General features: G+C 44.9%; 1 protein-coding gene across 1 annotated transcript in view; it reads right to left on the reverse strand.

Moving 5' to 3' along the window:
- Positions 1-248: 248 nt before the first annotated feature.
- LOC142932019 (transmembrane protein 178B) overlaps positions 249-27,899 on the reverse strand; it is an 85,195-nt gene continuing 57,544 nt past the window's right edge. The window contains exons 3-4 of the mRNA XM_076076213.1: positions 2,159-2,296; positions 249-499 (exon numbers count right to left, since the gene is read on the reverse strand). Coding sequence (XP_075932328.1) covers positions 249-499; positions 2,159-2,296 — 389 coding nt within the window. The remainder of the gene's footprint in view (positions 500-2,158; positions 2,297-27,899) is intronic.

Here is a 27,899-nt window from a genome sequence, read left to right on the forward strand (position 1 = left end):
TTCTTCAAGATTCCACAACAACAAAACAAGCATAACTTCATATTTTTCATAATATTTCTTTAGTTCTTCAGGTTTTTTTTTTTCAAGATAGCAGATCATCAAGACACCCATTTTTAAACACACACACAAATAAAAAATCTGTATCCAGGAGAGACTGGCGATGAGCAAACGGATGGAAACAAGGAACAGTTTTTCTGCTTGTTTGTTGTCAATCTGTGGTTTCAGTTGGTCTTTAACAGATGCCAGCTTTAGCAGACAGTGCCGTTCTCCTGTCGGGACTTGGGGCAGGTGGATTGGGTTATCGGCTGGACAGAGGGAGCCAGGGTGCAGAAGAAGCCAGCGATGAGGGTGAGGCCGAGGCCTCCCCAGGCGCAGAACATGGACCAGCCATAGCCGTGGCCGATGTCGTCAGTTAGGCCGAATAGGTCCCGAGGGTAACGGGAAAGCTCAAAGTTGATGCCGGCAACACAGGTGCATAGGGAGATGATGCAGAAGGTTCCTGCAAAAACAGAACAGGGTGTTGAAGTACAAAAATACATCAAACCTGTCAATGAAATTTAAATCTGACACAACCCCGACACCTCGTCATCCGGTGCCTGGTCACATCCTGCCATGCGAGGACATTCTAATACTCCTAAGAGTTCATAAAGAGGAGGTCAGCCACAGAACTTTGACAGCACATTAAGGCTGCTGAAACACTTGGTTACAGTTAGGGAAGGTTTTGGTTCATTATTAAATATGCCAGCTTGTGTTTTCAAGTCAGCGTTGACCTTTTCCATATGTAACCAATACAACCATCTTCCCCTAACCTTACAGGGCACGTCAGTTGGTGTTTTGAGGTTTTATATTATTCTGTAGCTTCCCAGTGGTGTTTCATATGTATTCAAATCAGAACATTCAAATTGTAGTCAAACTCACTGAGAATGACACTGGGCTGTGTTGTCCCTCTGAAGACAAAGGAAGTTAGCTTCATTGTATAGCCCTAAAACACGCAAATTGAAGGACACATCACAAAAACTATTGTGGAGGATCTTGTGTTCTACCAATGTGGAAGAATTTCGGTCACACAGTCTGGTAAGATAGTCCATAGTCTATAGATAGTCTTACTATAAAATAATGCAAGGCCCTCTATAATGCCAGAGCAGCCTATTACTCATCATTAATAGAGACAAATAATAAGAACCCAAGCTTTCCCTCCAGCACTTGAGCCAGGCTGACAGAGTCACAGCTCTATTGAGCCACGTATTCCAATAGGCCTCAGTAGTTGAAGATGAAAAGCCTGTCATCATAGATACAAATGGAGACAGGGGCACACACTATCAGACATTCTCTCCTTGCAGGTCTTCATGGTGTTGCACTAGTCAGTTCACGTGACAAAAGAGTTCGAGACCAAAGTTTAATCAAAGTTACAGAAAATGTTCCTTTTGTCTTGGCAGTGACCAAAACAAAACATTCACTCACTATGTTGGTCAAGATGTAACCCTGATAGCATTACATTTCTCAGTTAAGTGTGCTATTGTTTGTACTGATAATTCAACCATTGAAGTTCCAGGTCCATCAGGTTTTGGATCCATGCTCTACTAGACCATCACCTCATGTGGTCTCTGCATTCAAAGGAAAGGACTTTTACTTCCTGGCTGCGTGTCGTTGGTAGAGAAATGTGTCTCTCTGCTTCCTCTCTGCTGGATCTCTCGATGGGAAATCTTTGAATGAAACAGTGATTCCTGAACCATTACCACGACATTAAGTATGGGCAAAAAGCCAGCAGATTAAAAGGAGAACACGTCTGCTCTGTGTTTCAATAATCCACTTTATCTCATCTGAATGAACGTTTTAATTTTGACTGTTTGTTAGAAGCAGTTGAAGATGCAGCTCTATTTGGCCTCATTTTGGGAGCGCTGTTACCCTGAAGGCTGATTTGCGCTGATTTAGCCACTGCAGACTGACCGAGCCTATTTCTTGTTCCTTTACTGCAACATAATTGCCTTTTCATTGTATTAACTGTAGGGCACAGCACTAATCTAACTCATAATTGAGTGTACAGTTGTCTCCTGCCAATTCAGAGCTGTGCTGCACACAGCATATCAGCATGTGTGTGTGTGTGTGTGTGTGTGTGTGTGTTTGCATGTGTGTGTGTGTCTGTCTGTGTGTGACTCACCTCCCATGAGGAAGAGGAGGCCAGCCACATACTGCATGAGGCCTCTGTCCCAGCAGCAGCCGAGCACGCCAATGATCCATCCAAACAGGATGATGGCCACCGCCATGCCCATGAAACCTGCCGTCATTCGCCGCAAGTCTGAGGAAACACAAAAGGAGAAATGCTCACTAGAATAACAAGTCAACACTGACCTGAGCAGGATACTTCAGCTGTGAAAACAGAAGACATGACACACACAGCTTTTTACACTTCCTGCCAGCAGAAATACAACAGAACATCCCCTCCAGGCCATGAAGACCAGCAATGAGAGTCACGCTGGTCTAGTTCTAATGAAAGTTCTACAGAATGCATTTTGACACTTTTAACTGACACAAAACCAGCTACACACATCCCGCTTTTCTAGTCTTCCGACTACTCAAAGCACTTTAACACTACATGTCATAGTTCATTAATTCACACCCATTCACACACTGATGACAGGGCTACCATGCAAGGTGCCACCTGCCCATCAACAACAGAACACACATACCCATTCATACACTACAAGAACAGCCTGCGGGAGCAATTTGGGGTTAATTGTCTTGCCCAAGGACACATCGACATGGACTAGCGGAGCCGGGGATCGAAGGATGACCCTGCCCTCCCACTGAGCCACTGTCCTTACAAGTCAGAAAGAATCTGTTCTTTCTTTCTTTCAATCTTTTTATTTTCAGTTTACACAGGTTACGTGCGACATGCCACTCACAAACAGAACAGCACGCAACATACCTGCCAACCACACAAACAACCAATCCCGGACACAAAAATACAAACAACAAAACAAAACATAGATCATCATCCTTCTACTAGATACCAATGAACATTGTGAACCTAGCTCCCTGGGCGTCCCCCGGAACCCACAGTTACAAAAACCTCCCTCCTACACACATGCACTTTTCAGCCCACACATTTTATGTGCCAAATATTGTCCTCCACATGAATTACATACAACATGGCGGCCGACCATTCAGACAGTCGCACACAGTGACGAACAGAATATTGTGGACCTTCTTCCTTCACCGAGTCACTTGGATCCCACAGTTGCAAAACCTCTTAGTATGATTTCAGCATATTCCTCTCCAATAAAATCCATAACAGGGTTCCAAACAGAGAAGAACCCATCTATGTCTCCTTGGAGAACATGTGTGAGCCTCTCCAGTGGGATTAACTGTAGAACATTATAGAGCCCCGCGAGTAAAGTTGGTAACTATAACTTTATTAGTTAAAAGACCAGAGATGTGTAGTCGGGTTTCTGTTTGATAAAGCAACAGTTGTTGTATTTTACTGCGGTGCTGAGGATCTGCCTTGCTTTGGGTGTTTCCTTTATCTTATTGTTTAACTGACAATTCAATTCAATTTCAATTGAATTTATTGTTCTATAGCCCAAAATCACACATCACAAATTTGCCTCAGAGGGCTTTACAATCTGTACACATATATGACATCCTCTGTCCCAGGACCCTCACATCAGAACAGGAAAAACTCCCCCAAAAAACCTTTAACGGGGAGAAAAGAGGGAGAGACCTTAGAGAGCAACAGAGGAGGATCCTCTATCAGGATGGACAGAAGTGTGATAGATGTCATGTGTACAGAATGAACAACATAACAGCGTTACTACACATTCAATGCATATGATACGTACACATACTCATACACACATATAGCTTGTGCTGTTTTGCTCATCTCAGACGCACGTGGTGTGTAAACGCAGCCTCTATTGTGTGCCTCATTACTCCATTAAACACCGCTTTTTTTGTAGTTTCGTGTAGCGTAAGCACATACAAGACTGCATCCGCCATTTTGGTAGTTTTCTCTCACCTCCGCCATTTTTTGTTGTCTCGCGTGGCGAAATCACTTATGAGTTTGCGGCCGCCATTTTTCTTTTGCTCTCGCTTCTTCCCCCTTACACACACACACACACACACACACACACACGATTGTTGATTCGACATAGTAGACTTGTAACTGTATTGTAGTTAGTTTAAATTATTATTGATTTGATCAGTATTGTTATTGTAAATAGAGCAGTGTTCTGTATTACTTTGTGCATGTGTATTGTGATAGTAGCTGGACATGTGGCCTGTGCTCTCTGAATGTGGAATAGTACTTTGACTATACTACTACTTTGACTTCATTTATTTTGGTTATTGGTCCCTGTTCTCAGGGTGGTGCCCGTTATTAATATTTGTTGATAATCTTGAACTTGATATTCATATTAATAATTGTATTAATGTCACTAATTTCATTTTCATACTTGCTGATTACCAAACACGCCCCCAGATCCCAACATCACAGATTGACTCAGGAATGTGAATCAGTCTCTATGCAAGAGATCTATTGAAAACAAACATCATTTTACAAAACTAAAGTTAACACAAATGAACAACGGGGTTACTGCCAAATTATGCAAAGTACATTTTTGTCACTTGGGGTACATAACTGTACTGTTGAAGGTATAAATAGAATGGGTGGTAGGGTACAGTGAATCAAGGTGAAAAAAATGATACTGTTGTGTACCAAAAGCTCTTTTACTGTGAAACTGCTCAGCCATGAGACTTTGGCATATACTGCACTAAACTCATTTCTAAGACAAATTTCCCCTTGGGGATGAATAAAGTATATATCTAATCTATCTAACCTAATCTAATCTAAACAAACCACAGCAGTTGTGCCGTGACACTCTAGTTTAGGAGCCTTGAGTGTCCATCGAAGGCTGCCCTACAGTGGCAACATCACTAACAGTCAAATGGAAAGACAGGTTCAGTCTGACATTCTGTATGCAAACTCAGTATCACTCCTCCTGTTTATGGTTGCCTGAGCATTGTCAGGTTTGATGTGGATACGTCACTGAGAGGGATCGGTTCAAACCTTGCTGCACAGTTTGATGCATGTCTCTGCATCTGTCAGCCTGTCTGTCTTGGTCTATGGATCCTAGATAGCAGTCAGAATTCAGACAGGGCACACAGGCCTGTGTGTTGGCTGGAGCTAGGAGCTGTCATATGTCATCTATGCCTCCGCATTCAACTGTACTTCATCCCCCCCTCCCTGGACCTTTGGAAAGCATGGGAGATGGATCTACCCTCGTCTAACTATTATGCTCACATTCTGTGTGGAGAGAATATAGGATAAGAAGTAGAGCATCAGTCTGTCAAAACTGTTGGTGTACTGTTCATATTAATGTCATTTTTTTGCATTAGATGATGAAATTAACGGAAACTTCGGGAATTCGGGGGGAAAAAAAGTTTGAAAAAAAGGGATATCTTTTCTGCAAAATCTCACAAAACAGCAGTAGCTGGAAACTATAGATTCATTATTATGTCTAAATATGAAAAGTATTGAATTATGTTACTATTCTTACTCACTTCAAATCCATACTCTACTTAATAACCACGGTGGCTTTGTCAAAGCAAGAAATGAATACCTGCGCTTAGTGTGTTTCACTGATGTTGCAGCCAGTACCTTTTAAAAAGTAATTCTCCTCCTCCTCTCCGTACTTATTCAAAACACTAATAACGGTACCCCCAGCAAAAACCTACAACTATTTAATCCATGCTGTACTTCATAACCGTGGTGGCTGTGTCAAAGCAAGCGATTTATATGCCTATTTGGAGATGACCTCCTCTAAGTGTATTTCACCAATGACTCTGTTCAATTGTATTAGTATAGTGTATAACCTCCAATGTCAGAAATCACACATTTTCCTCAGAGAGCTTTACAATCTGTTCAACATATGACATTCTGTCCTTGGACAAGTTTTAAGTTAGTTTGGTTCGTTGATTGAAAGTTTATAAATATAGAATGTGTCCATGGAGTCCCCGGTATACACCAACCAAGTGCACATACAGAGCATTCCGTGCTTTAGTTAGATATTCTCTTAGCGTGTTAGTTTGTCCACGGCTGTATACTTTGTGTAAGTATATTGAAAGTTACTGAGAACCAACTGTGTCAGTATACTTAGCCAACAAAGAGGATTCTGTTGGACAACAATCAATCCAACCTTAAGAGGACAAAATGTCATGGCAATCCATCCAACGGTTGCAAAAATCTTTCACTTTAATCAAACAACTACAACTGGAAGAAATGACATTCAAAGTGACGACAGCCAGCAAGGACTTCCACCCAGAGGTACTCTATTTCATGATTGTATGAGGGCTTTACCAAATAGCTCAAAGTTTCTTTTTTTTTGCATAACTTATCATTTTGTTAATTTTGTATTTCTGCACAGTGGTGCCTGCTTTCCAACTTGTGTGATCCGAACATTTCCAATAACTCCAAAGGTCAACATTTATTCGCTCTATGTCAGCTGGAATCGACTCGAGCCCCCCGCGACCCTGAATAAGATAAGCAATAACAGATGATGGATGGAATTAAAAAACGTTTTTGCGCAATTATGGTTTTTATCTAATGACATACTTCAAAATACACATGTCCCTTACAGGCCACCATTCATTTTGCCAGAGATTCGTCGTAGCATCTTGGTTACTATTCGTAAAAGACAAGCTGTCGTTGATCTTCTGTTGCAATAAAGGTACCAGACTTGTTGCCGTTCTGTGGGACAAGCAAGAGAAACAGCGGAACTAAATGAGTCAAATAATGAAATGTTCAGCAGACCAATAAACATCCTGACTGTACAAATGGGAAAGACACGAATGGTTGGAGAAAAAGCGGCACAGATGATCAGAACAACCTCTGTCTTCAAAGACAGAATCAGACATTGAACCCTCCTGATTGCTGATGCTGCACTGTGAGTAACTGCTCATTTGTCTACTGGAGCATATGAATGTTTGCAGTCTGTCTGCTTTTTTCTCATTGTGCTGCAATTCCCTTTTATTACGTTCTGTACTCCAACTAAATGTTATTTCACAAATGGAAAATGGCAGTTGGTGCCTGTGAGGAATTGTTATTTTCTCAGTCAGAGAGATGGAGAGCAAAATGTCCTGTCTGTAACAGATCAAAGATTGCCTTGAATACTCCTGCACACTGATAACACGAAACAGGAGTGCAGTGTTGGAAATGTGAACAGTTGTAGTGATTCTTTAATCTCTGACTTGGAGCAATTGACTTTTTGTTGCACCCACATCTGTTTCATTCACTCCAACTTTAATTAGTGAGTCAAATTCTTACTTTTACTTCCTTTCGACACCCCCCTAATGGTAGGGGTGTATGCAGTATGCTGTTTAAAGGGGAAGGCAATCCCCCTTGTAAGTGAAATGATCAAAATGCAGGGTCCATCCCCCCTGTTACAGTTTAACACATCTTGCATACACAAGGAAAACAATGCAAGTGAGGGAAACGTAAATGCAATTGAGAGACTTGGGATGTACCCAGAGTTTTGTCAGCCTTGCTCTGTTTCCTCTTGTTTTTTCCACCAAACAGCTTTCAGCCTTCAACTTGGGAAGCTTTCAGCCTTCAACTAGGGAAGCTTTCAGCCTTCAACTAGGGAAGCTTTCAGCCTTCCCTAGTTTCATGTGGAACTATCGTCCTGTCTTTTGTCAGTTGACTGACAGTTTGTCTGCTGTGTTTCCGGGACGTATCCTGTGTGCCTTTGTACTACTTATCCCAGTGAAACCTGATCCCGTTATATTTGTCATTTTTATCTTTTCTGGACTTTGGATTTTGGCAACTTATAGACTTTTTGTTTCGTTGTTTCACTTGTGGTTCTTCTGATTACTTTTGGACTCACTATAGCCTCAGCTCCTATGTAGGTTTTGTTTGGGCGTTTTCTTTATCAAATTCAGAATCAGAATCAGCTTTATTGGCCATGTACACGTACGCATACAAGGAATTTGACTTCGGTTTTTCGTTGCTCTCTACGTACATACACAGAATTTACAATAAACAGGAAAGATGTAAGCATAAACATTTAACGACTATGTAAAATATAAATATAAATATATATTCAAAAAGTATATACATACTGTATATATGAACATAACCCTATACAACAATACAACAACAGTGTCAATGGAATTGAGGTGAAAGTGCAAACAGAGGTAGTAATGCAGTGTTACTGATTAATTGTTCATCAGAGTGACGGCCAGCAGAAAGAAGCTGTTCCTGTGTCTGGTGGTTTTGGCGTACAGAGCTCTGTAGCTCCTACCAGAGGGGAGGAGTTGGAACAGCTTGTGTCCAGGGTGTGAAGAGTCTGCAGTGATCTTTCCTGCCCGTTTCCTGACTCTAGAGGTGTACAAGTCCAGGATGGAGGGCAGACCCGACAGTCCATTGTTGTCTGTTTCTGTCCTGTTTGGTGGCCGATCCAAACCACACAGTGATGGAAGAACAGAGAACAGACTGGATGATGGTGGAGTAGAACAGGATGAGCAGCTCCTGAGGTAGGTTGAACTTCCTGAGCTGGCGCAGGAAGCACAACCTCTGCTGGGCCTTTTTCCTGATGGTGTTGATGTTGGGAGCCCACTTCAGGTCCTGGGAGATTGTGGATCCCAGAAACCTGAAGGTCTCCACAGCAGACACTGTGTTGTTGAGTATGGTGAGGGGGGGGGGGGGGGCAGTGTTGGGGGGCTCCTCCTGAACTCCACTGTCATCTCCACAGTTTTGAGCTTGTTCAGCTCCAGGCTGTTCTGACCACACCAGAGGACCAGCTGTTCAACCTCCCGTCTGTACGCAGACTCATCACCGTCCCTGATGAGGCCGATGACCGTTGTGTCGTCTGCGAACTTCAGGAGTTTAACAGACGGGTTCTCTGAGGTGCAGTCGTTGGTGTAGAGGGAGAAGAGCAGTGGGGAGAGACCACATCCATGGGGGGCGCCAGTGCTGATAGTCCGGTGCTGGATATGATTTTTCCCAGCCTCCCCTGCTGCGTCCTGTCTGTCAGAAAGTTTGTGATCCACTGACAGGTGGAGGCTGCATAGTGAGCTGGGAGAGTTTGGGTTGGAGTATTGCTGGGATGATGGTGTTGAACGCTGAGCTGAAGTCCATAAACAGAACCCTTGCGTATGTCCCTGGGGAGTCGAGGTGTTGCAGCTTGTGGTGCAGTCCCATGTTGACTGCATCATCCACTCCTGCTCACTTCCCCCGTCGGCGTCTCCGGCAAATCCCGAGGCTGCTCCTCCAACTGAAAGCTCTGTAAAACATTCCGGTTTAATGAAAAACGGCAAAAAAGTTTGACCAGTGGATTGATGGAAGTTTAAAAGTTCCTCCCTGCTGAATGTGATCAGAGAGGGAGAGCTGGAAACGAGACAAACAAAGAGAACCAGAAAATGTACGAGAGAGCGCAGTACAGAGGCTGCACATCTGTGCCGCTATTTTAGATGTATATTCACCTTTAATCCTCCTCCTGCTTCCTTTGTGTGTCTGTGTTTGGGTTTTACTCTGTTTTCCTGCCTTGTACAGATGTGACATAAAGAGATTGACAAGGTAGAAAAATCTGTTTAAAAAATCATAAACAAACTAATACCAAGGAGAACTTTAAATTAGAATATGATAATCTTAAAAAAAATAAGAAGCATTCAATCAAAATATAGTTTACATCAGCAAAAAAAAAAAACAGCTAAACTGAGCTCATAAGTCAAAAGAGTATTAAAAAGGCACATCATAGCACTGACTGACTTATTTTCCAACATTCCAATAGTAACAGAAAATGTAATAATTAATCACAAAATGATGGTATATTATGAACAGAAATTTATAAATCTGATATAAAAACAAATAATTATGACCAACGCCTTTTCCAAAATCAGAAAAGCAGGAAGTTGAATAAATATAATTGAAAAAATGAATTAAAACGGTATGTAGGAATTGTTTAACGAGAAAGACATACGGCAATACATCAGGCATGTCCACACTTTTGAAGCGCCACCACCCCGGTCTGTCAGCGACGGGGGGCCAAGGCACAACAACAACAACAACAAGGTATCATCGCGGCATTTAGAAACCGTTTGTGGCCGAATCAGACCGAGCTAAAGCTATTACAGCATCTATTGGGGTATTTATTGCTGCAGACATGTCAAGAAGTCTTTTGAAACCCTCACTGACCCACTCCTGGACGCCCTGCAGTTTGCCTACAGAGCCAACAGGTCTGTAGATGACACAGTCAACATCGCCCTTCACTTCATCATCCAGCATCTGGACTCCCCAGGAACCTACGCCAGGATCCTGTTTGTGGACTTCAGCTCTGCCTTCAACACTATCATCCCGTCTCTGCTGCATGACAATCTCTCCCAGCTGCACGTGGCCGACTCCATCTGCAAGTGGATCACAGACTTCCTGTCTGACAGGAAGTAGCACGTCAAGCTGGGAAAACACGTCTCAGCCTCTCGGACCATCAGCACCGGTAATCCCAGTACATCGTTTCAGTTCCAGTAAGAAGTCCTTCTCGATTCATGGACGCCAGTGATGACAGTCGAGCCTCCCCAGTTGTATTTCGCCAGTCTGCTGCGGCAGGTTCGCAGCGGGGCCGGGATCCCACCTCCTCCGGGGCGCCCGCCGGCCTCGCAGGCCGCACGCCAGGCCGCACGCCAGGCCCCGCGGCTGTGGAGCTGTTTCCCTGCGAATGTGTTTGTTGAGTTGTAGATCCACTTGAGTCTCTCCAAAAGTTTTCAAATGCTATGGTGTCCTCAGGTTAGCGTAGCGTAGCTCCAAACACCAAGACGCTCAGTTAAAATGAAACACATTCCCAGCCATAAAATGTGTAACGCTTCTCCGACGCTGTCAGCAAGAAATACCATTCATACAAATCCTTTTCCTGGCTGAGTCAGGCTGCCAGCTGTGGCGTTGACTGACCATTTGTTACGATGTCCAGCTTTTCCTGAAATGTCTTTCTTGAGAAAGGCGTTGTCAGTAACTCCGCCACTAAATCCGTTTCTCCTCCTTATTCAGCCATTGAGTGTTAAAAAAACAAAGCTAGGTAAAACAATAATAATCTACAAGCAAAACCCTAAAAATGTTATAATTTCTTCCATATCTTTCAATTTCAACTCTTACTCCTCCAACTAAACTCTGCTGGCAAGTTAAGTTTCAGTTCACAATAGTCACGTGCTCGCCCACTGACCAATCACAGCGCACCTGAAAACTGAGCTGCCCGTTAATGCTGACGTACTTGTAGGCCAGCTAGCAGGCTCTGGCACGTCAAAGAATACGCCAACATGTCAAACTAAAGATCTGATTGGTTGAACACTAAAAGTGCACATGGATGCACTTGTGAGTCTGCAGGCATCGGGCCTCTCTTCTTACCTAGAGACACAGAGGTGAGATCTGATTGGATAAAAGCTCTACTTAAAACAAGCTGCACTGGAAGCAGAGCAACTGAGGAAGACAGTAGCTGTGCAATGAGAAAATAAGATAATGGGAAAAATATTTTTATAAATTATAATACATGTAGTGTATTTAAGAAAAAATATTAATAATAAATAATAATAATACATTTTATTTATATAGCGCTTTTCATAATACTCAAAGACACTTTACATTAAAATCATCATATATAAAAGCAAATATTATTAAATTATAAAATAGCTATAGCTTTGTGATTCTGTTTAGGCCAGCAGAGAAGGCCTTGCTGGCCCTGACGGCCCACCACTGGGCTGAAGTTATTTGCTTTACATATTCGTGAAGTTCTTCAATTAATAAATGGAAAGCAAAGTTATATTTATCCACCCCCCCCCCCCCCCCCCCCCCATTTTCTTTGCTGATCTGAAAAATTATCCGATCCGTGATTAAAAAAACGCGGTACGATCCGAACCGTGAGGTTTGTGATCCGTTGCACGCCTAATGTTAGTCCTTACAAGGCATTGAGGTTAGCTAGAGGTGAGGTTAGTCCCCACATTTCATTGAGGTGAGACTGCGGGTCAGTGAGGTTAAAAACTTAACCTCACTGATCTGCTGTGAGCTGCTGTTGAAGACGATATGAAACAATCTTAGACGATATGAAACTTTACAGACCTAAGGCTCTCACAGAATGCATGGATGGTTCTGAGCAGTTTCCAGAACAGAAATAGAAATTTCCTGTCTCTGCATTTGACCCATCCCTGTATATAGGGAGCAGTGGGCTGCCAATGACAGGCGCCCAGGGAGCCAGGGGTTCAGTGTATTGCTCAGGTACACTACGACACGTAACACATCCCAGTCGAGGATCGAACCGTTGACCTTCCGGTTCCCAGACAACCCTCTTAACCCAGTGAGCCACGGTCGCCCCCGTGAAATGATCGCATTAAAAAACGCATTAATACAATGTATTGTGATACAACCTACTGCGATATCAAGAGTCATATCTGTGTACGTGTTCTTTAGGATCAGAGAGTGACTAAGCATTTCTGATAAGAGGTTTTGGTAGAGAAGAAGGTTTCCTTGGGAATGCTGTTGTAAGCATATGGTCCTGTCACAGAGGCTGCCTGCAGCCACAGCTCATTGGGGAGAAGAAACAGCTTAATTCTGTTACCCCATGCCAACCGCAACTGAAGAGAAAACAATGGATTGGGAAAATCCAATTAGGCAAGACAGCAGGGAGGAGGGAAAAGGTGGGAGTGATGGGGATGAGTTTGCATCAGCGAGAGAAGAGTGCATGTCTTCAAACATGTGCTATCTGCTTAGGAAACCCTCACAACATGCCATGTGGCTTTTGTGCACCATCGCGAAGCCTTGTGCTTTTCCTCTGGGGTGGGGGTCATATGGGTGATTTCATGTCAGTCAGCAGCAGTGTGAGCACCCCTGCAGGTTGAGTCAGGGGCCCGAAGGAGCTGGCTGAGTGCATACAAAGGGTGGGGTAGACGGGCGGGGAATTGTCATTGACAGTCGTCTCCTGGAGAACATTGGACACATTGGTCCCCGCGGAGCTGCTGGTCGTAAGCGGGATGCTGGAATGATGGGAGGCAAGATGACACCATGGGTCCAACCAGAGGCCCAGGGTGGGGCCAGCAGCTGTCAGTCACCTCTCTCAGGGAGGCATGTACAGAGCATAGATGGTGACAGGACAGCTGGCATATGGGAGTGCTACTACATCAGCATGCTCTTATAAGCTTTCTATTGCTGTCCAAGGTAACAATAGATGGAATTCGGATACTGACACAAACATTTAGGCCCTCACTATACATATATGGAAGATCATATATGAAAACCACCTCCCAGACCCTTTTATAGCTGACATCATCAGAAGAATGCTTGCGGATTTTGCCCCAACCATCAAGACAAGTCCGCAAGCTTTAATCGTTGAATCGAATAGAATGAATAGAATGCACAGGCAGTAAAACTGCCTCTGCAAAAGCACACTGACTATAATCCTGCCGGCTTAATCCTACTATTTATGGGGTTTCGGCGTGAAGCTAAAAAAAACCACTTAACTTTGGGCCCATATTGAGCAGCCATACATTAACATAGAAAAATGATTAAATTGTTGCTTTTGCATGGCGCAGTCTTAATAGCTGTTGCGTGTCACTTTAACGGGCCACTCCACTGGCACCGCAGATAAAGCGGGACTTGTGAGACTCAGCATTTATTGAGAGAAGATTTTCTTCATCTTTCATGGCCTGATGCCAAGTTGTTGAGCGAGCGACACCTGGCCCCTGAAAGCTGATTCAAAGCCACAACAGGAAGCAGGAGTGAGGGAGAGGTGGTAACAACAGTGAGAGGCAAAGCTGGAGGAGTGAGAGATACTAAAAGCTCTTAGCCATTAATATCTGCAGTTCTACACGCTCCAAGCATGGAAATGAGAGTGTCGCTCATAGGAAGGGATGTGCAGAGCTGAGAGCTTAAGCAGCGATAGGAACAGAAAGAGGAAATGACTTGATGGTTTTGGTTAACTTGCACATTCGATTGCATACTTTAAATACATGTATGCATCCTTTTGCTAAAGGTGATCCAAGTTAAAAATGATTTCACTGTCTCAGAAAGTCAGAGGTGAAATATCAATGTTTGCAATAATGTCACAATTTAGTGAAATGTCAACAGAACACACACCGCAGAATGACTTGTTCAAAAAAGAAACCCTTCACATCATAGTGGATGGAAAAGAGGCCTACATATAGCATGAACACCAAAGGTTTAGAAGAGTCTGCCAGTGCTCAAGCAGGTCAGTGTGTCACAAGAAACAGGGTTTATCTGCTGGTGGCCATGAATATAGACACAGGAAATGTTATCATAATCATCTCACAGGTTTCCATGGATCGTGGTTACACCTGTACAGCACTATTATATTATTATTATTGATCACATCTCTATTACTGATACCGTTACTGGTTTTATTATCATTCTATTAAATGCTGCTTCTATCATTTGCAGTAATTCTGTTATTATTACTACTGCTGTTACTACTGTCATTATATGTATCATTTCTTTCATATGTATTGACAATGTTGTATCTTTTTTACATGTTTTATGACATATTTTGCATCCCTGCTCTGTTGCTCTCCCTTAGGTTTGTTCCATTTTTTCCCATTAAAGGATTGTTTGGGGAGTTTTTCCTGTTCCGATGAGAGGGTTCAACAACAAGGACTTCATATGTTGTAAAGACAGTAAAGCCCTCTGAGGCAAATTTGTGATTTGTGATGCTATACAAATACATTCGAATTGATTAGCAACATCATTGATTTTGATGCATTCATATTTTTTTGTGCAGTATCAGATTTAAAAGAAAAAAACTCCCTCTTGGTACCTTGGAAGACAAAAATGTCCCCTTCCTAAAACTGCTGTAAAATACTATATATTAATATTTTCTACATACACCAAGTTATGTTTTCAGTTCTGATCATAACTGCCATATATTCATTCGTTTACAGAATTGTAACCCTTTAATGACAGTTTTTGAGATGACACCACAATGTTCATAACTGAAAAAACCCCACAAAAATGTGATTATTTTCTGTATACTAAATACTGAACGGGGAGATATATACGCATTTAGCAACAATATTGATTTTAATGCTTTTTTTGAAGTACACTTGATAACTGTTGACGTAACTGTAGACGTAAGGTAGCAGCAGTGTCACGTCCGAGGGGCAGATCCGAGACTCAAGCGCAGACAGACACTGGAGACAAGGTGAAGTTGAAAAATAAGGTATTTTTACTTAAAAAGGCATGAACAAAAACTGAAAGCGACTCCAACGGAGCGGGCATAAATCCAAAACAGAAAACAAAGATACCAACCAGGAGTAAACTCTGGAACACCGAACAAACACGAGGGAGGCACGAGGGAGGCACAGTCAAGGAACAGACAGGGAAAAAACAAGGACGATCTGACAACCAGACCAGGGAAAGCAGGGGAGTATATATGTGTGGGGTGATGAGGGGATTGAAGGCAGCTGGGTGGACTGGGCAGGTGAGTGGGATGAGTGTAATCAGGGGAAACACACACACACACACATACACACACACACACAGACAGACACAGAGACACAGGAACACACACACAGAGACATGAGGAAGCTAACGGGATGTTACAAGCAGTGCTGAAATCATGATGACTGGATTTGAATATATACCCACTTTGACCACTATGTGCGTTACAATAGCAGTATTTCCGCTCGTTAACTCCACAGTAAGTGAAGCAACTGCAGAAGCAGACTTAAGTTTCCTGAAAACCTCCGCCAAAATATGATTTATTTATTGTACAGTGACTGAAACGCGAAAGACTAACTACATGGCTAGCTAAAACTGACGAAAAACACAGACCATGGATGTACGGCAGATGAAGGCATACAAGAGTCTAAAGGCAGCTAGCTAGCCATCTCCAGGTGTTACGGTTTATCAAGCGACCCTGTTAACTGGCGATATTCAGCCGAATGCATCTGTTGTTGTGGTAGTTACGACAGCTGTCGACAATAGGAAGAGAACACATAGTTGTCCTCGTGAATGCCACATTGTTTAATTTTGCAGTGTCAAACCTTCTCATATACAGTCTATGGTTAAAACATACTGGATTTGACGTTGGAGAGTCTTTTGAGGAAACAAGTCCACTCGAGTTTGAAACAGAGCAGAGCAAAGCCACATAGCGTCACTATATGTAATACATGGCCACCGGCTTTCCACACAATATACAGTTTTAAGGACGACTATTCAACCTGGTCAATAGCAAGCTGGACACAAATAGTCCTATCATGTATTACATATTGTGATGCTATGTGAGTCAAATTGAATGTGATTATGTCTTTTACTTATTAAACTCAAATTAACTCAACTGTTTGACATCTCGGTGTTCTTGGCTGGTTAAATTCTTAATTTTATGGCTTTGCTTTTCTTATTCTGATGCATTATTGTCCACACTGTGTATTTTCACCTCATGACAGCATCACAAACATCTGCCTCATTAATATGCAGTGCTCCAAAGACGTTTTGAATTGTCGGATTTTAAAAAGGCGCCCACTCTCTGATCATTGTCTGGTTCATCTTCTCCAGACCTACAGGCAGAAACTAAAATCTGCAAAGCCTGTGGTGAAGACTGTGAGGAGATGGACCAACGAGGCAAAGCTGGAGCTACAGTCCTGCTTTGTCTGCACTGATTGGAGTGTTTTTGAGGCTGCTGCTACAGACCTGGATGAGTTCACTGACACTGTGACATCATACATCAGTTTTTGTGAGGACATGTGTGTGCCGACTACAACCTTCTGCACATATAACAACAATAAACCTGGTTTACTGGAAGACTCAGGCCATGTCCACATTACTCCGTTTTTGTTTGGAAACGCATATGTTTTGCTACGTTTACACTGAGTGTGCACACTACGCCAGAGTTTTAGAGCACCGTAAATGGAGGAGTTTGAAAACTCCGGGGTTGCGTTTTCGTGTGGACGGCCGAAACCGGATACATTCAGAAATGATTACGCAGGCAGATTTGGCCTTTTAGTGCCAAATCTGCCTGCGATGCGAGTACTGTGGTGAGAGGTATCAAAATGGGTTTCGTTCCTACACCTGTCTATGTGAAGACCAAATTAATGACTGGTTTCTTCCCAGTGGCCATCCGCTCGTGTTTTCCCGTTGATGGTGTGGAGTTCATCATGGGAAACGATGTAGCGGGAGGTAAAGTGTTCCCTGACCCTGAAGTTGTGGATGTCCCCATACCTGATTCACTCTTTTGTCTGAGGATAGATCTTTCCCTGTTGGTGGGTTGGTGACCGGCACCTTACAGGACCCCAAAGGTGTAGCAAAGTCCACTGCTGATCCAGCAGTGGACCCGTGCCATTGACCCGTGAGGCGCTCATCAGTGTCCAGAAAAGCGATCCAGCCTTGGCAAAGTGGTTCGCCGTGGTTGGTAAAGGCACTAGTGAGTGCAGTAATAAGCAGTCCTTCCTAGTAGAAAGCGGTGTGGTGATGCGGAAGTGGGTCACACAATCGGGTAAGGCAGCAGTTAAATCAGTTCGGAGGACGTTGGCAATAGGTCTCCTTCTGTGTGTTGCCTTATGTGGTTTTTTTTGTGATAATGTAGAAGACGACACAACGGTGATTGGCCTCATCAGGGACGGTGATGAGTCTGCGTACAGACGGGAAGTTGAACAGCTGGTCCTCTGGTGTGGTCAGAACAACCTGGAGCTAAACAAGCTCAAAACTGTGGAGATGACAGTGGAGTTCAGAAGGAGCCCCCCAACACTGCCGCCCCCTCACCATACTCAACAGCACAGTGTCTGCTGTGGAGACCTTCAGGTTTCTGGGGTCCACAATCTCCCAGGACCTGAAGTGGGCCTCTCAAAAAAGGCCCAGCAGAGGTTGTACTTCCTGCCCCAGCTCAGGAAGTTCAACCTGCCTCAGGAGCTGCTCATCCTGTTCTACTCCACCATCATCCAGTCTGTTCTCTGTTCTTCCACCACTGTGTGGTTTGGATCGTCCACCAATCAGGACAGAAACAGACTACAACGGATTGTCAGGTCTGCAGAGAGAATTATTGGTTCCAGCCTGCCCTCCATCCTGGTTTCACCTCCAGAGTCAGGAAACGGGCTGGAAAGATCACTGCAGACTCTTCACACCCTGGACACAAGCTGTTCCAACTCCTCCCCTCTGGTAGGAGCTACAGAGCTCTGTACGCCAAAACCACCAGACAGGAACAGCTTCTTTCTGCTGGCCGTCACTCTGATGAACAATTAATCAGTAACACTGCACTACTACTCATACTGTACTATTACCTCCATTTGTACTATCACCTCAATTCCATTTTCACTGTTGTTGTATATGTTTATGTTCATATATACCTTTTGGATATATATTTATATTTATATTGTACATAGTCGTTAAATCTTTATTCTTACATCTGTTCTGCTTTTTTTTGTTGTCGTTGTTTTTATATATATATATATATATATATATTTTTTTTTTTTTCTGCTTATTTGTAAATTCTGTGTATGTACGTGGAGAGCAACAAAAAAAACAGAGTCAGATTCCTTGTATGCATACATGGCCAATAAAGCTGATTCTGATCCTAATTCTTGGTGCTACTGATGACATTTTCGGCTGTGTTTTTCGATGCAAGGTGCTTTTAGGTGCATTAGAAAGCTCGGTACTTCTAGTTTCCATCGATAAGAACAGGCTATTGTAGACTGACAACACAACTTGCTTGTAAATTTACTAAGCTTAAATTTGTAGGACTTTGTTATCAAAATACTTTGTAATAAGACATAGTTTGGACTTTGGTTTACGCAGTGGCGGGCCGTGCATTTTATACCTGGGCCGTCACTGCTGTCCTGCAGCTGAAATACCACCTTATAACCTCATGATGGCGCCACAGCTATTATTCATTTCTAAGGCTGTATCTATGTACATATTCATATTAAACCGTTCGGTACGAGGCTTACAATACCTTTGAATAATACTAGACTAGAGCATTTGGAAAATGCAGAAGCTTAAATTCAGGAAAATATAATGTTTTCTGTGCTCATGTAGGACAGTGGTTCTCAGCTGGTCTGGCTGTGGGACCCACCATCATTCCTTAATGACAAGCCGCGGCACAAAGAAATCGTCTTATGATTTTACTTTCACAACTCGAACATTGAACGTACTGCTCTCCAATGTCTTTCCTCATCTCAGTCCCCTGTGTCACGGTGTGTGGTACATCTCACTGGAGTCAGGAAACTTGTCAGAATGCCCATATTTGATTGGCTGAGCTGCATCACGTGATGTGATTCACAACGCCGACTAAGCCTCTGCTGTTAAGTTTCGTTTCACGATAGTCACGTGCTCGCCCACTGACCAATCACAGCACACTCTGTACCTCACTGCAGAGCTGCACATGGGCACTGAGCGGCATGTAATGCTGACGTCATTATAGGCCGGCTAGCAGGCTCTGACACGTCAAAGAATATGCCCAACATGTCAAACTAAAGATCTGATTGGTTGAACACTATGACAATCAACAATATCGTCCCCATTCACTTACACTGCAAAGGGATTCACTTGTGAGTCTGCAGGCCTCTGTCTCTCTTCTTACCTAGAGACACAGAGGTGAAATCTGATTGGATAAAAGCTCTACTTAAAACAAGCTGCACTGGAAGCAGAGCAACTGAGGAAGACATTAGCTGTGCAATGATAAAATAAGATAATGGGGAAAATATTTTTATAAATTATAATAAATGTAGTGTATTTAAGAAAAATTATTAAATTATAAAATAGATATAACTTTGTGATTCTGTTTAGACCAGCAGAGAAGACCTTGCTGGCCCTGACGGCCCACCACTGGGTTTACGGATTCTGGAAACTAAAGACTTCATGTTTTCAAAACAATATAACATGCATATCTTCATACCATCTTCAACCGTGGTATTGTAACTATACTCCAGGGTGGACCCGTCACCGTGTCCATGGGGTAAATGAGGTTGATTTCAATTAATACATATCTTCTGGTCAAAGCAGCTGGTTTTTGACAGTGTGGAACAGACTTAATGCCTATAATTAAAACCCTGTATGCAACCCAAGCATTGATCTTCTACCGTGGCCTTGAACAAATGCAGACAACCAAAATGGCATTCATTTTTAAACACTAAAGTCTGAAAATCTAACAAGTCTTCAAGGACAAGCAAACACACTCTACAGTTCCTGGGAGGATCCTCTTCTTTTTGGCATTAATCTATCCTGAACCTGCACGTCTGAAGTGCTTCTATTTCCGTTGCTCATCATTTCACTGAAGAACGTCTGGAATACTGTGATTTTATCTTAATAGGAAGCCGGCTGGCACTAACAGGAGTGAGGAGAGAAGAGGAACAGTGGCAGGATGAGAGTGGCAATGGAAGATGGTGAAAGTAATTACTTTCTAAATTGTGAGATATAGATTAAGGAGACAGAGGGTAAGGAAATACACTTCTCCTCTCAGCTCCAGGAGGGATGAATTGATGTGATGTATTTTGTCAACTACTGGTTACATGTGTCTTTGGTATGATCTTACTGTATATCTAAATGTAAAGGCACCTGTATAATAAGGATGCTGTCACCATTGATATTACAATTAATTTCAAAATACTGAGAGGGCCCAGACCTAAAGGAGGCCTGGAGACTCACTGTTCACTGTTGTTCACGCAAATGTGTTCGGTATTACTGTATACTCCACTAAAGGAGTATACAGTCATCAACTGAAATGCTACAGGCCTAAAGGCTTGATGTATCAAGGAAACTGGCAGCTGCAACCAAAGATTGCAACCCATTCATTCCAAAAATGTATTTACCGTCTTACAGCCGCTCCATTTCTAATGAATGTCTATAGGAAAAGATTTAATGGGCCAGTGCACATCACATCACTCAGCCATAATCGTCTTACAGCCCTGCCTACAAAACCCAAGCTGGTTTACAAACATTAAAAACACACTTAGATATGAAGTATATTAGTGTAAAGATGAAGAACAAGTTGAAAGACACAGGAGTTAATGGCAGGGGCTAACCTGACACTGTCGGAAATCAAGAAGGCACATTATGTCAAAAAGTGTGAAAGCTGTTATCAGTCATATGATTTCTGGATAAAACCAAACATCCTTTTATTTGTGTTACATAAAGATAATCCTAGAACACATGTGGGGGTCATGTTATATTAAGGAGACTGTTCTCCCACAGAAAAGGACCCATAGGTTGGTTGTACAAGCGTTTGTATAAATATTTAGTAATTATGACGGCAGTTTTAAGGAGTAAGTCAGGTAACGTAGTATAAAGAGCCTTAAAGTCCATGTAGTGAAAGAGTTGGGGTGGATGAATAGGTCAAACAAACAACCATGAGACCGCAGTTCATGTCCTGAAACCAAAAGTCAATGTTCAATTATGTTAGTTTGTAGTGAAAAAGCATTTTGAGAGGTCGGAAGACTAGAAAGCGTAATACAAATACAAATTCTATTCACCATTACCATGTATTTAGGAAATGCTCCTGTAGGTCCTACTTTAAGAGGTAGTATGTACCCTTCCGCTGGCTTTGTCAATGACGTCATACAATTTGAAAAATCCCATAGAGGTATTTTACGAGTGTTTCAAATATCTCTGGTGATTTTGTTTGCCTGAAACACGCTAAGGAATAGACCCAGTCTGTATTGCTTTAATTTTGACTTCTTTTAATTTCTGGCAGACAAGGCATGGGGAGTTGCTGCCTTTCTCTGGTTGAAAACGCATTTGGTAAAACGGAAATGATGTACTTATTTGCATATACAGAGATGTGAAGTGAGATCCGGTCACAAGTGGTCACTCGAGACACATTTGGAGATGATTTCCAATATCTAGTGTCCACTCGTGTAAATGCCAGGTCTGAACAGGACCTAAATCTCAGTCCGTCTTCAAATACCATTCTCAAGTGTAGGAGCAGAAGGCGGACAGAGAGAGTTGATATGAGTAGATTCATTAACATCATTGATAATCAAAAAGAAAGTACTGAAGTACTGAAAGTAAAAAAACACCAGTTTTGTAAAATAAGAACAAACTATAGAAGTTGCAATTAGTTTTACATTTATGGAGTTCAGAAATTCCTCTAGGTTTGTTCTCACTTAGCATTCGACATTTTTGTTAAGTAGTGGGCAGTATTTTATCCTGTTGTTTAACAAAAACAGCAGAAATCCGGCCTACGTCTTGGCCGGGCATCCACTCCTAAACCATCCATCCATCCATTTTCCTCCGCTTATCCGGGGTCGGGTCGCGGTGGCAACAGGCCAACCAGGCTGACCCAGACTTCCCTCTCACCGGCAACATGTTCCAGCTCATTCTGGGGGATCCCGAGGCGTTCCCAGGCCAGCTGGGAGATGTAATCCCTCCAGCGTGTTCTGGGTCTTCCCCGGGGTCTCTTCCCAGTTGGACGTGCCTGGAAAACCTCCAGTGGGAGGCGTCCAGGAGGCATCCTAATTAGATGCCCGAACCACCTCAGCTGACTCCTTTCGACGCGAAGGAGTAGCGGCTCGACTCCAAGCTCCCTCCTGATGACCGAGCTCCTTACCCTATCTCTAAGGCTGAGCCCGGCCACCCTACGGAGGAAGCTCATTTCGGCCGCTTGTAGCCGCGACCATGTCCTTTTGGTCACGACCCAGAGTTCGTGACCATAGGTGAGGGTAGGAACGTAGACCGAGTGGTAAATTGAGAGCTTTGCCTTCCGGCTCAGCTCCCTCTTCACGAAGACGGTCCGGTGCAGCGCCTACTTTACTGCTGCAGCCGCACCGATCCGTCTGTCAATCTCCCGCTCCATCTTACCAGAGGCGATCCCGAGACCCCCGAACCTGACGTTCTCCGCCCCCCGGCTGCGCCTAGATATCCTGTCCATGAAAGTCACGAACAGGACCGGAGACAAAGGGCAGCCCTGGCGGAGGCCAACACCCACCGGGAACGTGTCTGACTTATTGCCGAGAATGCGGACACAGCTCCTACTGCAGTCGTACAGAGACCGGATCGCCCATTGTAACGGGTCCGGCACCCCGTACTCCCGCAGCACCCCCCTCAAGAACCCCCGAGGGGCCCGGTCGAAAGCCTTCTCCAAGTCCACAAAGCACATGTAGACTGGTTGGGCAAACTCCCAAAACCCCTCCAGTAGTCTTGCGAGGGTAAAGAGCTGGTCCACTGTTCCACGGCCGGGACGGAATCCGCATTGCTCCTCTTGAATCTGTTCGACAAACGAAGGTTGTCGAACGGTCGGAGCCTCCTTTCCAGCACCCTGGCATAAGCCTTCCCCGGGAGGCTGAGTAGTGTGATACCCCGGTAATTCAAGCACACTCTCCGGTCCCCTTTTTTGAAAATGGGAACCACCACCCCGGTCTGCCAGTCCATGGGCACTGATCCCGACCCCCATGCGACATTGAAGAGGCGTGTCAGCCAGGACAGCCCAACTATGTCCAGCGCTTTCAGCATCTCAGGGCGGATCTCATCCACCCCCGGCGCCTTGCCACCGAGGAGCTTTTTGACTACCTCAGCGGCCTCTGCCAGGGATATGGGTGAGCCTCCCCCTAGATCTTCAGGCGCTGCCTCCTCTGCAGAGGACATGTTGGTCGGGTTTAGGAGTTCCTCAAAGTGCTCTTTCCACCTCCCGACTATGTCCCCTGTCCGGGTCAGCAGTTTCCCCCCCCCTGCTGAGAACAGCCTGGGGTAAGCCCTGCTTTCCCTTCCTGAGTCGTCGGATGGTTTGCCAGAACCTCCTTGAGGCCAACCGAAAGTCCTTCTCCATGGCCTCCCTGAACTCCTCCCATGCCCGAGTTTTAGCATTCACGACCACCGCAGCTGCAGCCCTTCTGGCCTGCCGGTACCTGTCAGCTGCTTCGGGAGACCCCTGGGCCAACCAGGCCTTGAAGGTCTCCTTCTTCAGCTTGACGGCTTCCCTCACCTCTGGTGTCCACCACCGGGTTCTCGGGTTGCCGCCACGACAGGCACCGATGACCTTCCGGCCACAGCTCCTAGTGGCCGCGTCCAAAATAGAGGCTTTGAACATGGTCCATTCGGATTCCATGTCCCCAACCTCCCTCGGGATGTGTGAGAAGTTCTTCCGGAGGTGGGAGTTAAAGACCTCCCGGACAGGGTCCTCCGCCAGACGTTCCCAGTTCACCCTCACTACACGTTTGGGCTTGCCGGGTCTTTCCAACCGGTTCCCCTGCCATCTGATCCAACTCACCACCAGGTGGTGATCAGTTGACAGCTCTGCTCCTCTCTTCACCCGAGTGTCCAAGACATACGGCCGCAAATCAAATGATACGATTACAAAGTCGATCATTGATCTCCGGCCTAAGGTGTTCTGGTACCAGGTACACTTATGAGCCACCTTATGTTCGAACATGGTGTTCGTTATGGCCAAACCATGGCACGCACAGAAGTCCAATAACAAAACACCATTCGGGTTCAGATCGGGCAAGCCGTTCCTCCCAATCACCCCCCGCCAGGTTTCTCTGTCATTGCCCACGTGAGCGTTGAAGTCCCCCAGGAGAACTATGGAGTCAGTAGGCGGCGCCCTTTCCAGGACCCCTCCCACCGACTCCAAGAAGGCCGGATACTCTGAACTGCTGTTTGGTGCATAAGCACAAACCACAGTCAGAGCCTTGCTCCCCGCAACCCGTAGGCGCATGGAGGCGACCCTCTCGTTCTCTGGGGAGAACTCCAACACAGCGGCGCTCAGCCAGGGGCTCGTGAATATCCCACTCCCGCCCGGCGCCTCTCACCCTGGGCAACTCCGGAAAAGGACAAAGTCCAACCCCTCTCCAGGAGCTTGGTTCCAGAGCTGTGTGTGGAGGTGAGTCCAACTATATCTAGCTGGTACCGCTCCACCTCCTGCACCAGCTCTGGCTCTTTCCCCGCTAGCGAGGTGACGTTCCACGTCCCTAGAGCTAGTCTATGCTGCCGGCGATCGGCTCGCCCAGGCCTCCCGCCTGACCCGCCGCCCGGTCTGCATTGCACCCAACCCCGATGCTTATCCCTGCGGGTGGTGGGTCCACAGGGTGGCTGCTCCATGCTGTTTGTTCGGGCTGAGCCCGACCGGGCCCCATGGGCGAAGGCCCAGCCACCAGACGCTCGCCTACGAGCTCCCCTCCTGGGTCTGGCTCTGGGAGGGTGCCCCGGTTTCCCTGGTCCGGGCGAGGTGACTGAAGTCCGTGGGCTGCTTTTCATTGGGGTCGTTTTGAACCGCTCTTAGTCTGGGCTCTCCCCTGAGACCTGTTTGCCTTGGGAGACCCTACCAGGGGCTAATGCCCCGGACAACATAGCTCCCAGGATCACTGAGCCACTCAAACTCCTACACCACGTTAAGGTGGCGATTCGCGGAGGAGCAAACCATCCATCCATCCATTTTCCAACCACAAATAATTTATTCCACAAAAAAGGACTTTCACCCAGCCTCGGGTCCGTAAGAAATTTAAAGTTATGATCAGACCGTAATGAATTGAAGTAAACAGCATGACGGACTGCATCACGGAATACATTAAATTCTGTGAACAAACCACCATACCATCTCGGACTGTACACTGTTTCCCCAACAACAAGCCGTGGATCACCAGTGACCTGAAAGCTCTTCTTAATAAGAAGAAAGCAGCCTTCAGGTCTGGAGACAGGGACGAGCTCAGCAGAGTACAGCGCGACCTGAAAAAGAAGCTCAGGGAGTGCAAGGACTCCTACAGGAGGAAGCTGGAGGCCAGACTCCTGAAGACCTGCGCCATCCAGCTGTCTGATGTCCTGCAACATCTCTTCAACCTGAGCCTGAAGCAGAAGGAAGTCCCGGTGCTGTGGAAGACTTCGTGCCTGGTTCATGTTCCAAAGAAGACAACACCATCTGGCCTCAATGACTACTGACCAGTTTGTCCGACTGGGCCGTGTGCTGTCTGATATGGTGGTCAGTGATACTGGAGCCCCACAGGGAACTGTTCTGTCTCCCTTCCTGTTCACCTTATACACCACTGACTTCCAATACAACTCAGTGTCATGCCATCTGCAGAAGTTCTCTGATGACTCTGCAGTGGTCTGGTGTATAAGGGATGGACGGGAGGAGGAGTACAGGGCAGTAGTGGATGACTTTGTGGAGTGGGCCGTTAGAAATCACCTGCGTCTGAACGTGGCCAAGACCAGAGAGATGGTGGTCGACTTCAGGAGGAAGACGACGGCTCCACAACCGCTGAGAGTTCTGGGAGAGGATGTGGAAATGAGGAGGAGTACAAGTTCCTGGGTGTCTCCATCGACAGCAGACTGAACTGGAAGACCAACATTAACGCTGTGTACAAGAAGGGGATGAGTCGACTCTTTTTCTTGAGGAAACTTCGATCCTTCAACGTGTGCAGCAAGATGCTGGAGATGTTCTACCAGTCTGTTGTGGCCAGTGCACTGTACTTCGCCGTAGTCTGCTGGGGGAGCAGCATTGGAGCCGGAGACACCAACAGACTTAACAAACTGGTTAAAAAGGCCGGCTCCATCATTGGCTGCAAACAAGACTATCTGGAAGAGGTGGTGGAGAGGAGGACACTGAAGAAACTATTATCCACATTGGATAACCCAGACCACCCTCTCCACCACCTCCTGCAGGGACAGTGGAGCACTTTCTCCAACAGACTGATCCAGCTCCGCTGTCACAAGGACAGATACAGGAGAACATTGTTGCCCACTGCTATATCACTTTAATAATAAGACTATAATACTGTTGTTTATTTGTTTGTTTAAATCTTTGCACTATTGTTTAGTGAGTTCATTTTAATATTATTCTATTTCATTGTATAGTATATTGTGCATTTTGTATATTTAATATTTTTTACTCTGCTATTTTTATTGCTGTACCCGTACCATAAATGCTGCTGAAATGGAAAAATGTCCCCTTACTGGATTAATAAAGTAACTATCTATCTATCTATAGGATTTTTTTTTAGCTGTTGCTTTGCCCTTGCTAATTATCCTAACCCTAAATATCTAAACTGCATTTAAAGCAAGTAGTAGTAAAGTAGTAAAGAGTACTCATGGCTGTAACAAGTATTCCCTTGTGCCTAACATCAACAGAGCTCTGAATGGTTATTCTAGTTCTAAGTCCACTAAACAGACCCTCAGAGCCTATTCCTAGCTATCAAAACCTATCCTAGCACCTTACCAAGAGCCTAGATCCATTAGAGGAAAGCTGCTATTAACTGACGCGACTGATAGCTGCATTCGGCCAAGAGGGCCTCTCTGCCGTGTGCAGTTGCCAGAGGAAGGAGGGTAGACGTCAGGAGGGACGGCAGTGAGAGAGCCAGGCGAGTTTCCTCGACCACCAGCTTAAACAGATCACCGGGTATCCCGTCAGGTGGGTAAAAACCCAACACGATTGGTGATCCTGACCCTTTAAACAGAGCTGGTTTATTTTATTGTCCTGTACCAGGGGTTAACTCCTGGATCTAACACCCTGTGCTAAAGGGCTTCTGACCCAAAGTGAGACCGGGTGAGTAAATGAAACACTGATTGAGGTGAACTGAGGTAGGAAGTGATGCCTTAACATTTCTGACAGCACTTTCTGTCTTTTCTCTCTCAGCATCCAGCAGCTTGTCTTTTGTGAGCACATACTTTACTGTGTTTCTATTCTCACAAGCCAGAGAGAGAGAGAGAGAAAGAGAAGAGAGATGACCTTGGTTCCTTAGACTTTGGAGCAGCCCCACTGCCCCCGTGCACTGAGAAGATAAGCAGCAGTGCTGGGAAGCCAACTTGACAAACCCTGATGGCACACAGTTCTAAGGCCGGACACAAAGTCATTCCACCTGCATTGAGATATACAGCAGGACTGTGGGACTGGCTTATATGGTGCTTTCATTCAACATCTGTCCACCCACACACAACACTCTCTTATCTGCCCTATATACTGACTCATTTTAAACCAACTTTAATTAAAGTTGCAGGGTAGTGA

This window comes from Anarhichas minor, unplaced genomic scaffold (genome assembly GCF_050575085.1).
Source record: "Anarhichas minor isolate MPS153535 unplaced genomic scaffold, ASM5057508v1 ptg000055l, whole genome shotgun sequence".
Taxonomy (NCBI): Eukaryota; Metazoa; Chordata; class Actinopteri; order Perciformes; family Anarhichadidae; genus Anarhichas; species Anarhichas minor.